The sequence below is a fragment of the Barbus barbus genome (assembly GCF_936440315.1).
Source record: "Barbus barbus genome assembly, chromosome: 47".
Taxonomy (NCBI): domain Eukaryota; kingdom Metazoa; phylum Chordata; class Actinopteri; order Cypriniformes; family Cyprinidae; genus Barbus; species Barbus barbus.
Window position 1 is genome coordinate 24,759,203 of NC_136725.1, and position 16,072 is coordinate 24,775,274.

General features: G+C 41.4%; 1 protein-coding gene across 1 annotated transcript in view; it reads right to left on the reverse strand.

Annotated features, from left to right (window-relative positions):
* The window catches only part of sim2 (SIM bHLH transcription factor 2), a gene marked incomplete at both ends in the record, with an annotated part of 21,141 nt that extends 8,698 nt beyond the window's left edge, over positions 1-12,443 (reverse strand). The window contains 5 exons of the mRNA XM_079411364.1: positions 8,582-8,667; positions 8,836-8,944; positions 10,639-10,728; positions 10,850-10,932; positions 12,269-12,443. Of these exons, the coding sequence (XP_079267490.1) occupies positions 8,582-8,667; positions 8,836-8,944; positions 10,639-10,728; positions 10,850-10,932; positions 12,269-12,443 (543 nt within the window). The remainder of the gene's footprint in view (positions 1-8,581; positions 8,668-8,835; positions 8,945-10,638; positions 10,729-10,849; positions 10,933-12,268) is intronic.
* Between the last annotated feature and the right edge of the window lie 3,629 nt (positions 12,444-16,072).

Sequence of the window (16,072 nt, forward strand, 5' to 3'; positions counted from 1 at the left end):
GCTTCTCTGTAATATAATAAACATTCTCGTTTGACTCTGTTCGAAGGCGGTCGCATTTTTCTACCCTCCCTATCCTGAACTTCCCTGCTTGCTCTCTCGTATTGTCTTGTCCTTCTTAAGAGACTCTCGCTGCACTATTTTACAAAACCGAAATTATGGATCTGATCAACTGGTCTCTCAACGCAATTGACACCATCTTCTCGACTAGAAGATCGGGATCTGGAGAACCGGAATGTCCTGCTGGGACGTTTGCTGCTGGCTACACGATGGACGCATGGGAGAGGTGGCGGGTCGTGTGTCTGGCGGCTCTCTCCGTGGAGGACATTGAAGACATCATCTTATTCGGAACCATGATAACTGGGTTTCTGCTGTTTGGATTAGGTGTTGCCCTAAACTATCGGAAAATTAAGGAGACGGAATTGGCTATCCAAAACCTCTCAAGGCTGCCCGTCATGATTGAGGCTGTTGGCAGAGCGGTCGGCTCTGAAACAGAGACGATTAACCGCAATATGGATTCGATCACGGCTAAGCTCTCGGCTTTGGAAAGGAAAATTGATGGACAAGGAGATCAGAATGGACAATGAGAATAGCTGTGAAACCAGAAGACAGCTGTTCGCCCAAAGACAAAACAATCTTATCTCTTTCCGGCTTCCCAAAACAGAACGGCTTGGCAAGGCCGCTCTGGTATCAACTCTCCTGTGAATACTGCAGGGAGACGCTCTTTCTTCCCTCCCCCATCAAACACCTTGTTATTGTCGGGCGCTTGGGCTCTGGCCAAGGTCGTTTCCATGGCAATTGCTATGTCGCACCACAACCTGCGAACTGAGACAACTGGTTTGGAGTACTGGCGCAACGGATTTCAAGGCATACGAACTCACACAAACTTACACATACACACACTCATACACCTCCCTACCCCCATCCCACGCCTTCGTCGCTTCATCCCGTCAGTTGATAACGGGTCTGTGTTCGCGCTGTAATGGCTGCAGGCCGGATGGCTGTTTCGTCTGAACTGGATTTTCTATGCAAGTTATGTTCCTGTGTTGACTGTGCTCTATGCTGAGGTTTTTGTCTGTTCTCACACTGCACTCTCGTTCAGGAGCGTAGTGTGAGGACTATTTTTTTCTCCTCTCTTTCCTCATGTTGTGCTGTATTCTTCTTTATTGCATTTCGTTGCCTTGTACCTACATGTGCAATGACAATAAATTGAATCCAATCCAAAAACAACCGCATAGTGACATTCCTTACAAGACACAACAACCTAAATCAACCACAAACTGGCTTTTTACCAAAACAACGTCCATCCGACCACATCTCTCCTCTCCACACTCTAATGAACACAAATCTAAAGGGCAAACTAAGAAAAATATTTACATGTTTTGTTGATTTAAAAAAGCTTTCGACTCTATTTGGCATGATGGTTTACTGTACAAATTATTACAAATTGGCATTGGTGGAAAAACATTTGATGTGATACAATCCATGTATAAAAACAGTAAATGTTTGGTCAGAATTGTGAATCTCAGAAGTGCGAATGAGTCTTGAATGAGAAGACCCGGAGGGCATTTTATGCCATCAAATCACGGTTTGGCCAATTAAAATTACCAATTAAAACATGGATTAAATTGTCACGCAATCATTAAACAAATTCTACTGTACGGGAGTGAAATTTGGGGACCAATAATAAATTTTAAAAATTGGGATAAAACTTCACACACACACTCTCTCTCTCTGAGTGCATGCTGGGAGCGAGTGGACGGAGCCAGTTGGCGTCAGTGAGAGTGTCTGCTTGGCTGAGTGAGATTTCCCTACCTTTTTTTCTTTTATTTGCTTTTCTCTGTGAAACGCAATATATAGGTATAGTATAAAGGTTTCCTACTGACTTCGGTCAGTGAGTGGGAAGAATGGCGTTGGATGCGGGAGATTTCTCGCGTTTGACACTCAAGCACGGGTGTAAATGTATGCCTGATGCGGCGGTGTCGGTAGAGGACTGTTTGACCGTTGTGAGCGCAGCAGTCGGGGGCGCTAACATCAGATCTGCTTCCCGTATGAATAAGGCCATTGTGTTTTTTCTTAGCGAAAGCCAAATGGTGGATGATCTAGTCGAGTCTGGTTTGGTGATCAATGACACGTTTGTACCTGTCTTACCTTTGTCAAGCCCATCCAAGAAAGTTGTTCTATCCAACGTACCCCCATTCATAAGAAACGAAAAACTAGAACAAATCCTCCAGAGGTATGGCAAAATAGCCAGCCCTATAAAAATGATTCCTCTTGGTTGTAGAAACCAGGAAATCAAACATGTAATGTCCTTTCGCCGTCAAACCTTCATGATTCTGAACTCTCAAAGCGATCCTTTAAACTTGTCAGCAAAACTAACCATCGATGGCAAGGATTACACCATTTTTATTAGTTCTGAGTCTATGAGATGTTTTGCCTGTGGTGATTTTGGACATGTCAGGCAAACTTGCCCGAATCGTGATAGGCCAGCGGCGGGCGCGGACACGGCTCTGCTCGCTGATGCGGAGAGAGGCGCTGAGGCGGCCGGCGCGGATCCTGCCGCGGCCGCTGTAGCGTCAGAACTGCAGCCGGCCGGGGCGCCTTCTGTGCCGGATGATCGTCCGCGGAGACACCGCTGTCGGCGCCCTCTGAACGCGGCCCCGTAGCGGCTGTGGAGGAGGCGGCCGGCCCGAGTCGAACGCCTGCTGCCCCGCATACAGAGACAAGCCTGGGGCGCTCGCAGCTCGTGCCTGTCGCTTCGCTTCAACAAACTAATGAAAACAAAAATACTGTAACTGATGACTCCATCACTCCAGATGATATTTCATCTCAGGTGTTATTGGAGTTGAAGGGGCAGGTGGAGGAATCTGATGATGACTGCGAGGACATTGAGCTAATGGAAAATGATGGGATGGATTCAGAGCCTGCCTCTGGAGGTAAGACCAAGCTTTATTCTCTTCAGCAGATCAATCACTTTCTTGATGTTACAAAAGGACTTCGTAAGCCAAAAATTGAGTCTTACTTCCCCGATTTGGAATTGTTTTTGAGGTCCTGTACTTTGGCAATGAGAAAAGCTACTTTTGATGAACTTGACAAACCTAAACGGTACCGGCTAAAGAAGCTTCTCAGTAATGTTAGAAGTGTGTTGCATCTATAAGGTAAAAAATGAATATGGATTGGTTATGTCCTAGACACCCTTGGCCCTGTGGTTCAGTATTATTGAGTATTTTTTTAGTATTTATTTCTATGGCACCTTTGAGGTTTAGCTCATTGAATATTAATGGATGTTGTGATGCTGTAAAAAGGGCTCGTCTTTTTGATTATATCACGATAAAGAGCTCAGGTGTGGTGTTTCTGCAGGAAACACACACAGATATGACTAATCAGACACAGTGGCTGAGTGAATGGATGGGTCAGGCTATTTTGAGCCATGGCTCCAGTGTTAGTGCAGGGGTCGCCATTCTACTTGCACCTAATTTTAAGGAACAACCTGTAAATGTGTTTGAACTGGTGTCCGGCCGTTTACTGAGGGATGACATAACTATTTGTGGTATTCAATTTTCTTTTGTTAATGTGTATGCTCCCAACATTGGGGCTGAACGTGTCACCTTTTTCAAGAAACTTGAGGTTGCGTTGAGTGTTGTTCCTCAGGATAGGATCATTGTTGTGGCTGGAGATTTTAACTGCACCTTAGATCACACTTTGGATAGAAACCATGAAGAACCACATCTGCAGACACGCTTCAATCATTGATCATTTATCATAATCTTATAGATGTTTGGAGAGAGTCTTTTTCTCAGGTTAGGCAATACACTTGGTTGAAAGTGAATTCCAACATGATTTCCGGGGCTAGACTAGACAGGATCTATGTTCGGAAAAACCAAAGAGATAAATTCTATAATAGCTGTATTTTTCCCACTTCTTTGTCTGATCACCATTTTCTTTCTATTGATGTCACAACTTCTATGAACACTTTGAAACCTTCATACTGGAAATTTAACAATAAATTACTACTAGATCGCAACTTTGTTCATTCTTTCACTGCTTTCTGGGAGATCTGGAGAGAGAGAAAAGTACAGTTTAAGTCCCCGAGTCAGTGGTGGGACATTGGCAAAGTTCAAATTAAACTTTTTTGCCAGAGTTACTCTGCTTACAATAAAAGTTTTTTGCATAATAAGATGGCACACACAACTTGAACAAGAAATACTTTGGCTAAACACTGATGGGGATATTGAGACTACCACAGAGGTTTTTGAACACAGCAAGTTTCTATTGCATAACCTCTTGGGGGAAAGGGCCCAGGAAATGCTGATTCGTGCAAGATTTCAAACTTTTAACAGTATGGATGCTCCTACAGCTTTTTTTTTCAACATGGAGAAGAAGACCCTGGATAGAAGTGTCCTAGGTTGTTTGAAACTTCCTGGGGGAAGGAGAGTTACTGATGCGCATGGAATTATTTCGCATGCACTGTCCTTTTATGAGGACCTTTATAGAGCAGAACCCTGCGATGAAGACATGGCGGACTTTCTCTTACAGGATTTACCTCACCTTTTGGAAGGAGACAAATCTAAGCTGGACGAGCTATTGACTTTTGATGAACTCTCTATAGCCGTTCAAGGGCTGTCTTCTGGTAAGGCTCCAGGCCTAGATGGACTCAACGCTGAGTTTTATAAGCAATTTTGGCAGGTCATTGGAACAGACTTGTTTTCTGTGTTCATGGAATGTTTTGAGAGAGGCACGTTACCAGTGAGTCTACGGAGAGCGGTAATTACCCTGTTACCTAAAAAAGGTGACCTTGAGGACATTAGATGCTGGCGTCCAGTCTCTTTACTTGGAATAGACTATAAGATACTTTCAAAGTCTCTAACCAACAGAATCAAACTGTACATTTCCTCAGTCATTCATGTGGATCAATCGTATTGCATTCCTGAACGGACTATTTTTGATAATCTTTTTTTAATTCGTGACTTGATTTCTTTTGCCAGGGTACATAAGCTGGACATTGGTTTTCTTTCTCTGGACCAGGAGAAGGCCTTTGACCGGGTTGACCACACCTTCCTGAATGGAAGAATGGAGGTCCTCCGACACTTCCTCAGAACTGTTCCTGGAATCTGGATGGGTTTAAAGTGTTGGGAGTCTTTCTCGGGACTGATCAGTTTATTCTGAAAAACTGGGATGGTTTTTTTGAGAAAATTTCTGGTCGGTTAAATAGATGGAGGTGGATTCTGCCTCAATTGTCTTATAGAGGCAGGGTGCTTATTATTAACAATCTGGCAGCCTCTATGATGTGGCATCGCTTGAGTGTTCTTGACCCATCAAAAGCTTTATTGCAGCGCTTACAGAAAGTGTTTGTTGACTTCTTTTGGGATGGCTATCACTGGCTTCCTCCTGCATATCTTTACTTGCCAGTTAAAGAAGGGGGACAAGGGCTGATTGATTTGGTGGCAAAAGTCAAATCTCTGAGGCTAAAGACTGTCCAAACTTTACTTTACCCTATGGTCTTTAGTCCGTGGGTTTCATTTGGATTAGCTCTGCTCAGAACTTTTGGTTGTTTTGGTCTCGATAGGCAGTTGTTTTTAATGTCTACTCTTAGCGGGAATCTTTCACCAGATGTAATGTTTTATAACTCTGTGCTAAACTCTTGGTCCATTTTTAAATTGGGTAGAGATGAGAGCAATCACTTTGGCCTGGAAGAACCACTGTTATAACTCTCTACTAGATTATAATACTAACACTTCTAATGCACTTGTGAAATCCTTTATGGCAAAAGGATTGACTAAACTCTCAGATCTAGTTGACAATTCTTCTAAAGCATGGAGGTCAGTGGTAGACATCTGTAGTCAGGCCGGTTTTAAGTCAGTTAGAACTATAGAACGGTTCGTAGGTGGGCTGAAAGCAGATCTTCCATCCACACTTCTCCTGTTTATTAATTGTTTTCTGTTAGGGGTCCATCCAGAGTTTCTTTTCCCAAGTTATTTGTGTCTCCCAATGTTTGTTTTCATAATGATCAGGAAGGAAAGTTGCTGTTCTTTAACAGGCTGCAAGAGCTAAATTTTCAGGTGGCCAGAAAGAGAGACCTCTACCATATATGTGTTAAGGCAGTCTATTTTGAACAAATTAAAGATAGAAGTGACACAAAATGGAGGGATTTTTTAACAGTCCCTGCTAAGCTTTCTCCTTCTTGGAGGATTTTGTACAAGGGCCCTCTTCCTAAACGTTCTGGGGATCTACAGTGGAGGCTGTTACATTGTACTCTGCCTACTAATTCTGATGTTTCCAAATTTAATCTGAATGTTTCTCCATCCTGTTATTTCTGTTCTTCATCTGAATCTGTTTTCCATGCTTTTACTGAATGTTTCAGATTAGCCCCAATGTTTACACTGCTCGAAAGATTAATTGGGCTTTGTTTTTAGCAAGACACTGTTTGTTTTTGGATGTAAATATTCGAGAGTACACAGTCAACGGTGTGTCTTAGCCAATTTTATCATGGGACAAGCCAAACTAGCCATTTGGAAGTCTCGTAGATTGGCTGCGGAAGGGCAAAATATAAATGTTCTTCGATATTTCACTGCCTTGATGGAGTTCAGGATAAGAGTGGAATATAGATTCTCTCAAATGACTGACAATTTGCATGATTTTGAGTTCAAATGGTGTGTAAATGATGTTTTGCTGTCACTTTGTGAGGATGGGGAAATAATATATAACTGGTGATGTAAAGTGAGGGGTTGTTTGTGTTTTTTTTTTTTTTTCTCTCTCTATTTTTCTTGATATATTGCAATGCAAGGAGTTGGATGTGTAATACAAGGTTGATTTTCAAATGTTTAATAAAGTGTGTTAAAAGTCAAAAAGTCTCTGTGTAACACGATGTTGCCAAAGCATTAACATATATATAACAACAACAACATAAAAACAACATAAATAATATCCATCTAAATAAATGAAAAGATAAAGTAAGTCAGTTTGAAGTTAATGATGTGTAACATCTATCATTGTGAATGGTTAATACATATTTAGCAGCTAGTGCAGCTGTTATCATCTTCTCCAAGTAAGAAGGGCATTTTCTCAGTATCATTAAGTTCAGTAAATAATGGGATCAGGGCTTCAGATCTGGGGAGAAATGTTTCCCTCACATTCTGATATTTAGGACAAATGAGCAGAAAGTGTTTCTCGTCCTCTATTTGCTGTAGATCAGTGTCTACAGATCCTCTGCTCTCGCTCTGGCCATGTTTGTCTGTGTCTTCCTCTCTCTATTTCTAAATCATGCTTACTTCATCTGTATTTGGAGAGGATTTGTCTTTTTTTAAATGGTTTAATCAATAAATAATTGGCAAATTTAGTGGTTCTGTTTAGGGTTGAGTAGCATTGGAGTTTATTTTGAAGGTCAAAGTGTATTTCTAGAGATTCATCATCTCTCACTCACTCTCTCACACACACACACACACATTCACTCACTCTCTCACCCACACATTCACTCACTCTCTCACACACACACACACACACACACACACATTCACTCACTCTCTCTCACACACACACACACACACACACACATTCACTCACTCACTCACTCTCACACACACACACACACACACACACACACATATTCACTCACTCTCTCACACACACACACACACACACACACACATACACATTCACTCACTCTCTCTCACACACACACACACACACACACACACACACATTCACTCACTCTCTCTCACACACACACACACACACACACACATTCACTCACTCACTCACTCTCACACACACACACACACACACACATATTCACTCACTCTCTCACACACACACACACACACACATACACATTCACTCACTCTCTCACCCACACACACACACACACACACACACACTCTCTCTCTCTCTCTCTCTAAACCTACCCCTTACAGAAAAACTGTTTGCATTCTTACACTTTCAGACGAACATCATTTACTATTTTTAATACTTTTTCCCCCTAGCAGTGACCGCAGGCCAATCCCCACAATGCCAAAAAATTCAGGTTTTACTATCCTTGGACATTTGTTCCCCACAATGTAGCATAAACAAGAACACACACACTCAGATATTTCTTTGTCCTGTTGACCCGCCTCTGAATCCGGAGTCTGATTTATTCTCTACTTAACATAAACCACTTGTTTATTGCCAAGGTAAATGTTAAACAAATCTGTAAAGCCTGTCTGTTGAAGCGGGTGGAGACGCACGGAGCATGTCATCTGTTCATGATGTAGTCAAATGCGTGGTTCGCGTTCAAACGAGTCTTTGCTACATTTAATCAGATCAGCTTTGAGGGTCAGTTCATGCAGCACCGTGTCGACAGTGAAATGGCAGTGAATTTGGCTCTGAAGTGTCTCTCCATGTGAACTCGAGCTCTTGAGAAATGTTTTGACTTAATGACATTTGCAATGCAAAACTCGGCTTTGAGATGCGCTCGCAGAAAATAACGCCCGCGGGAAAGCAACCATGAGAATATCAATTTACCGGCTGTCATCTGTTTAAATTCCAAACAAAAACACGTGCGTGTGTTTGATGATTTATTAGAACAGCTGAAGAGAGACGAACTCACCTTATAACCGCCGCAGGTGAGTCCCGCGTTCCGCTTCGCCAGAACACACTTCATGCGCAGAAAGAACGAGCGCTCCATCTCCAGCTCTGCAACACATCAGCTCCGATCAATATGAACTTAATTCTAGTGTGTGTGTGACAGAGAGTGTGTGTGTGAGAGAGAGAGTGGGTGTGTGTGCGCGTGCAGTGTGTGTGTGTGAGTGAGAGAGAATGGGTGTGTGTGCGCGTGCAGTGTGTGTGTGTGTGTGTGTGTACCCTGCAGGAAGTGTGGGTGCAGCGGCTGGTGTGTGCTCAGCACGGCGCTCATCTCGTCGTGGTCTGACGGATGAATGTACTCAAAGATGCTGTTACCGGTCAGTTCCACCTACAACACACACAACACACTCTAAACCATCATTCATGCTGCTTTGCCTTTTTCCAGATAATAGTCAGGCGGCCTAAAGAGAAATCAGTCAAATAGCTGCAAAGTGGAGAAAACCCCCAGCTGAGATTAAGATGAGAATCTGTGTTATTTAAGAAGATTACATCAACTCACAAAAATGGCTATTGTGAACCGGGTGTGTATTCACACCTTTAAGTGTGTGTGTGTGAGTGTGTGTGTGTGTGTGTGTGTGTGTGTGTGTGTGTGTGTGTGTGAAGCTAAGCTCCTGTTTGTCTGAAATTGATCTGCATCCCTCTCAAAGAGACAGTCTGATTCCCGCTGCAAAGAGTTCATGTATAAAAACACGATTTGCATGTGAAAACAAAAGCGGATTCTGTGCTGGACTTTGATCCATTTTTGTGTGTAAATTAGCAGGGCACATCACACACAGGGAAGGTCACTCCACAGCACTTCAGCGACAAATGAGTTTCTGCGCAGCTGCGGCGCGTTAATCTGCTCTTTGTAGCGCAGCGGCGCGTTCGTGCAGGAATGCGCACTTTACTGAACACACTTACTGTGTGCTTCGCTTCATATCTGCACAGAGTCTCGGTCTCAGACCTTCACGCTGTCGTTCTGCAGTAACCAGCGCATTTGAATGCTCAGTAGTCAGCAAACACAGGTGTTCTTCCCGCAGTAACAGCATCATTTGCGCTGCTGCTTTGACTAGACAATAAAACAGCGTTTTCCCTTCAACTCACCCGAGGAGATCTTCAGGAGCTCGGAATACAGATCCTGGGTCTACAAACAAGACTTTTAGTTGATCTTTTTTATAAATCAAGGAAACACGTGATATTCTTCATGTTGGACATAATAATATCTCCTGACTCTAAGAAACGCATTTTTCAGTCGTGAGGACATCGTTATTTTATTATCTTAATGTGTGACTGCATTATAGTTCTAATACAGATTTTGTTTGTTTGTTTGTTTGTTTTTGTATTGGTTTTTCAGGAATCCCTCAACCCAAACCAAACAAATTCAGGAATCCCTCAACCCAAACCAATAAATCTCTGGGATTACATGCTGACCATTAATTTCCATATCTTTGTCTCTTCTGTCTGCTGTAATCCATCTCTTTTGCAAGTCGTGGAAAAGCAAGAGCAAAAATAGTACGAGGCCTTAACGCTGAGAAGAGACACTTTCTTAACTTTATGAAGTCCTGCTAATATTACTTAAGTACAGAATTTCATAAAGAGGTAATTCACCCAGAATAATTATAATTGATAATGATAATTTCCACACCTTCATGTGCTTCCAAACCAAATTTTGAGAAATGTGGGTGTTTTCTCAATATCTAAAGATGACACTATTTCAAACACTGTTGTATTTGCGTTAATTAAATTCTACATTGCTTTTCTTTAAAACACACACGCAATTTGAATGTGTTTGGTCTCTTTACAGCCCCAGATACAAAATCTAAACATATTAAACAAGCACCAGCCCAGTGTTTTTTCAGACTTCAGAATGGACTGAATTTCTCAATAAAAGCACAAATGACGATATGGAGCAAACAAAAGTGTGTATGAATTCACTTCACATTCCCCAGATAGAATTATAACGTTATATCTCAGTTATGTGTGTGTTGAAGTGTGTTATCACTGTGGCCCTGAACTGACCCTGGTTTCGTGTTAAACTCTCACCTGTGACAAACCCAGATGCACCGAAGCTGTTTCTGAAATGTACATGATTTTACCATCAGACGCCACGACAAACACAAACCCGTCCAGCGTCTGAAAATTAAACCAAAAAGCGTAATAAACAAACACTTGATCGTAGGATTCATTTGCATAATCATCAGATGAGTTTCAAGAAATTAGCGTCAAAATATAAAGGTGTTTTAAAGGCTCGCACCTGCAGCAGGTGAGATCCCAGATCTCTGGCCATGATGTCCAGAGGACTGACCCTTGCTGACTGACCCCAGGCCTCTCCGAGCCCTCACACACAAACACAACACAAACACACTCAAATACTGACCACATAAACAGCTGGAGTTTAATCACATTGATATAGTGTGCGTTGTGAAGAATTCATTTAGATTTTGCGTTTTTGAAAAAGAAAGAAAATCAAAGAGTGACCGCCTTGGTATTAAAATCTAATTTAAAAAGCAGTTTTACGGGAGTTATTAAAATCTTTATTACCTATGTTAATTAAATGTATCTGTCAAGTTCGCGTAGTGAATCTGGGGAAAATGATTTAGGCATAACTTTTTCCTGAAGCCGCAATCATAATTACATATGAAACCATTTTAAGTGATTAGACAGTCATTAAAACGCCCTTCCGAGCATGTCGATTTAATGCATATTGTTAAAGGGTCATTTAGCTACAGAATATGTCTTTTCCACAAATATTTTTTAAAGGCAAAACAAAATACTAAAATGTATGATTATTACGTATTTTATATTATTGCGTGTTATCAAATCCATCAGAGACAAACTGGCAATATGTGTAATAACAACAGCACATTATATAGCTAGCATAATTTAATATTGTTATCTTCCACATAGCCGAAAACGGAAATTAAAGAAATGAAATAATTGAGTTTAATTTGAATTTTGCATAATTCATAGGCAAAGAAGAAACATTAATTCTTCCTAAATAGATGGACTAGCGCGTCAATGTAATCCGATGTAGATTCTTTTTTCTTCCATTTGTGAAATATTTATCCATTTTACAATTTGAGATCTGTTGTGACACATTATAATTATATATCTTGACCCTCAGCACAAAAAGCAGATTTTCAGTGCAAGCGAAAGTCTTTGACAGCGAGACTGAATATGCGATCATTTTAATGCTGATAAAGATTCAATTACAAAGTCAAGAGGAAAAAACACAGGGAATAATTATTTTCCGGAAACTGAAAAACACTGTAGACCTAAATTATTTAGTAGACCTCAAGTCATTTACAGCTTTATTAATATTGTATTTTCAGATGATTTCCCCCGAATCGTAACCAGTTTAATTTCATCACGCAGAGCACATCTGATCAAAGCGAATTCAGATATCATATTTATTTTCATCGTTAGGCCTATTATTTTTTATTCATTTATTTTAAACGTTCGGACTTCGAGTGGTTAAACTAATTAACCTGATTTTCAAATGCTTTACGGTTAATTAATTTAAATTGCCCGACCTTGAAGATTTTCATTTTGAAATAAATTACTGAAACATCATAAAATAAATACAAGAAGATAAACTGCAAATCAGTGTGATCAAAGTAGAGTTGCGTGAAGAGCCTGCTTTAAATCGGTCTGAAATCGAATCGTATCTTACCGTCTGGAAACACGGCTCTCATTTTTAGGTAGCTTGTGGTCAGTCTGATGATGGACGCTTTGTCCAGCTGAGATGTGATGGCCGAGGGCAGCGGCAACAGTTTGGCCAATTCATAAAATTCTCCATTTTCTTTTTCTCTTCGTGTCTTCGCAGCATTCTTGGACTTTTCCTTCATTTCTGACACATGGAGTAGAAACGCGTCTAAAGCGCTGCTGTGGTTCGCTAGTCTCGAGCAGAACGCGACACTATGATCATGATCACTCGCTAGAACGCAGTACTCGCTTTATTAATTGTTTTCCTGGGTGTTTTCCGTTTCTGTTGCAGTGAAAGATCGGCCTTTGGCATGAATTAAACTGCATGAATTGAAACGACTGGAAATGTCCTCTAACACGGACTAAACTCTTCACACGCTTAAAGTCTTTGCAGAAAAGTCCTTCAATAAATCAGCTAGTCCTGCCGCATTAGATTTCGATTCTGATCACTTCTACTTTAGAAAGTTACAGTGAGATAATAATACAAACTTCTAATAAATCCATGACTTTCATCAGACAATGTTCAGTGTGTCCATGTTCTCCAGTCCTCCATTTCACGAGCCCGTGTTTATTTCCATGTTAAAATTTAAATTTTCCTTTTTTAGTCTTCTGAATATTCCTCTCAGAGCCCGCAGATGCCGTCCAGACCTTCGATTATTCAGACGCCTTTGATCGCCAATGAGAGAGAGAGAGAGAGAGATGGAGAGAGAGAGATGGAGAGGGAGAGAGGGAGAGAGAGAGAGAGAGAGAGAGAGAGAGGGAGAGAGAGAGGGAGAGAGAGAGAGATGGAGAGAGAGAGATGGAGAGGGAGAGAGAGAGGGAGAGAGAGAGGGAGAGAGAGAGAGATGGAGAGGGAGAGAGGGAGAGAGAGAGAGAGAGAGAGAGAGATGGAGAGGGAGAGAGAGAGGGAGAGAGAGAGGGAGAGAGAGAGAGATGGAGAGGGAGGGAGAGAGAGAGAGAACGCCAATGAGAGAGAGAGAGAGAGGGAGAGAGAGAGAGATGGAGAGGGAGAGAGGGAGAGAGAGAGAGAGAGAGAGAGAGATGGAGAGGGAGAGAGAGAGGGAGAGAGAGAGGGAGAGAGAGAGAGATGGAGAGGGAGAGAGGGAGAGAGAGAGAGAGAGAGAGAGAGAGAGAGGAGAGAGAGAGGGAGAGAGAGAGAGATGGAGAGAGAGAGATGGAGAGGGAGAGAGAGAGGGAGAGAGAGAGGGAGAGAGAGAGAGATGGAGAGGGAGGGAGAGAGAGAGAGAACGCCAATGAGAGAGAGAGAGAGAGATGGAGGGAGAGAAAAATATGTGACTGCAATTGACCATCCAAACGTATGCTTATTTATAATAAGCTGTAGAGAACATAAATTATATATTTGAATATTTGGCCAATTTATCTAACCTCACATCCTCTAAGAAAATCCATAAAACCACACAAGAAAATGAAAAATGGTTTGATTTAGGCTGTAAAACCATAAGGAAAAAATTAAGACAATTATCAAAACAAAAACATAGACAACCAAACAATTCAGATGTACGCCATCAATATTGTGAAGAACTTAAACAGTATAAAAGTACACTCAGAAAAAAGAGAGAACAATACATCAAAAATCAGCTAAAAACTATTGAGGAATCCATAAATTCAAACAATTTCTGGGACAACTGGAATTCCCTGCATAAAAAACATCCTGAACAAGCAGCCGTACAAAACGACACCTGGAAAAATCACTTTAAACAACTTTATAGTGAAATTATAATGACCCCAGAACAAACCCAAAAATATGAAAAAATGATTCCTATGGAACATACATTTGGTAAATATCAAAACCCATTAGACTACCCCATTACAGAAAATGAACTGATTGATCAAATCCAGGCCCTAAAAAACAAAAAAGCAAGTGGTGCAGATGGCATCCTCAACGAAATGCTCAAGAACACAGAGCACAAATTAAGATCGGCTCTACTAAAACTGTTCAACTTGGTTCTGAGTGTTGGTCATTTCCCTGAAAGCTGGAACCGAGGACTCATAACGCCCATATTCAAGAGTGGAGACAAATCAGACCCAAACAATTACAGAGGCATCTGTGTGAGCAGTAATCTGGGGAAGCTGTTCTGCAAGATCATCAACACAAGACTTGTACTCTTCCTTACAGAGCACAATGTCCTCAGCAAAAGCCAGATTATAGAACAACAGACCACATCTTCACCCTACACACCCTGATCCACAAATACATTAACCAAAACAAAACCAACATATTTGCTTGCTTTGTAGATTTCCAAAAGGCCTTTGATTCAATTTGGCATGAAGGTCTGCTGTCAAAACTTCTAGAATCAGGGATTGGGGGTAAAACATACAATATTATAAAAACAATGTACTCAAACAATCAATGCGCAATTAAAACTGGAAATAAACGAACAGAGTTCTTCACTCAAGGGCGGGGTGTGAGGCAGGGCTGTCCACTATCACCGACCCTCTTCAATATCTACATTAATGAACTGGCAAAACTCCTGGAACAATCAGCAGCACCTGGCCTCACACTACATGACTCCAACATTAAGTTCTTGCTGTTTGCAGATGATCTGGTTCTGCTGTCTCCAACAGAAGAGGGTCTACAGCAGAACCTGGACATCCTGCACAAGTTCTGTCAGACCTGGGCCCTGACTATTAATCCTAACAAAACCAAAGTACTAACATTTCAGAAAAGACCCAGACTTCAGGGAAAGAGACACAATTTCAGCCTTGGTACGACCAATATTGAACATGCCACAAACTACACATACCTCGGGCTGAAGATAAATGCAACTGGTAAACTAAATTTGGCTGTGAATGAACTGAAAGAGAAAGCAAGAAGGGCCTTTTACGCCATCAAAAAATCGATCCAAATTCAAATACCAATTAGAATCTGGCTCAAAATATTCCAATCAGTCATAGAACCTATTGCATTATATGGCAGTGAAGTGTGGGGTCCTCTCCTAAATCACCAATTTGAGAAATGGGACAAAAATCCTCTTGAAGCCCTGCATGCTGAGTTCTGTAAGAGCATCCTCGGAGTACAGAGGAGCACACCCAACAACGCATGCAGGGCAGAATTAGGCCAATACCCTCTACTAATGCACATTGAGAAACGAGCCATCACATTCTGGAAACACTTAAAAATGAGCGACCCCAACTCTTATCATTTTAAAGCCCTTAAAAACCATGAAGTGAACCCTGAAAAAAGTCCCCTGATTCAGATGGTCCTGAAGCTGCAAACACAGACTAACATGACTAACATCCAGCAGCAGGACACTCAAATAATCAGCCACAACATTTGGCCCAACCAAATTATAAAAGAACAAAAAGGAAATGATCTAACCTATTGGAAAGAAACAACAGAAAAACAAAGTAAACTTGAATGTTATTTGGCCCTAAATAGAGATTCCACAACTGCAGAATATCTGAGTACAGTGAAAGACTGTAAACTAAGAAGACAGATGACGAGGTACAGACTGAGCGGTCATACTCTGACTATAGAGACGGGCAGATATCGACAGCACTGGCTGCCCAGAGAGAGCCGCATCTGTCCATACTGTACTCATGGAGAAGTGGAGACAGAGCAACACTTCCTCACCAGCTGTCCTAACTAGCAACACATTAGAGAGGCATTTTATCCAGAATTTGAAACACTTTACCCTGACTTCAAAATGTTAAACAAGAAAACACAACTTCAATATTTATTAGGTGAAAAACAAGATTGTATCTCACTAGCAGCAAGATACATTGATGCCTGTCACAAAAAGAGGGAGGA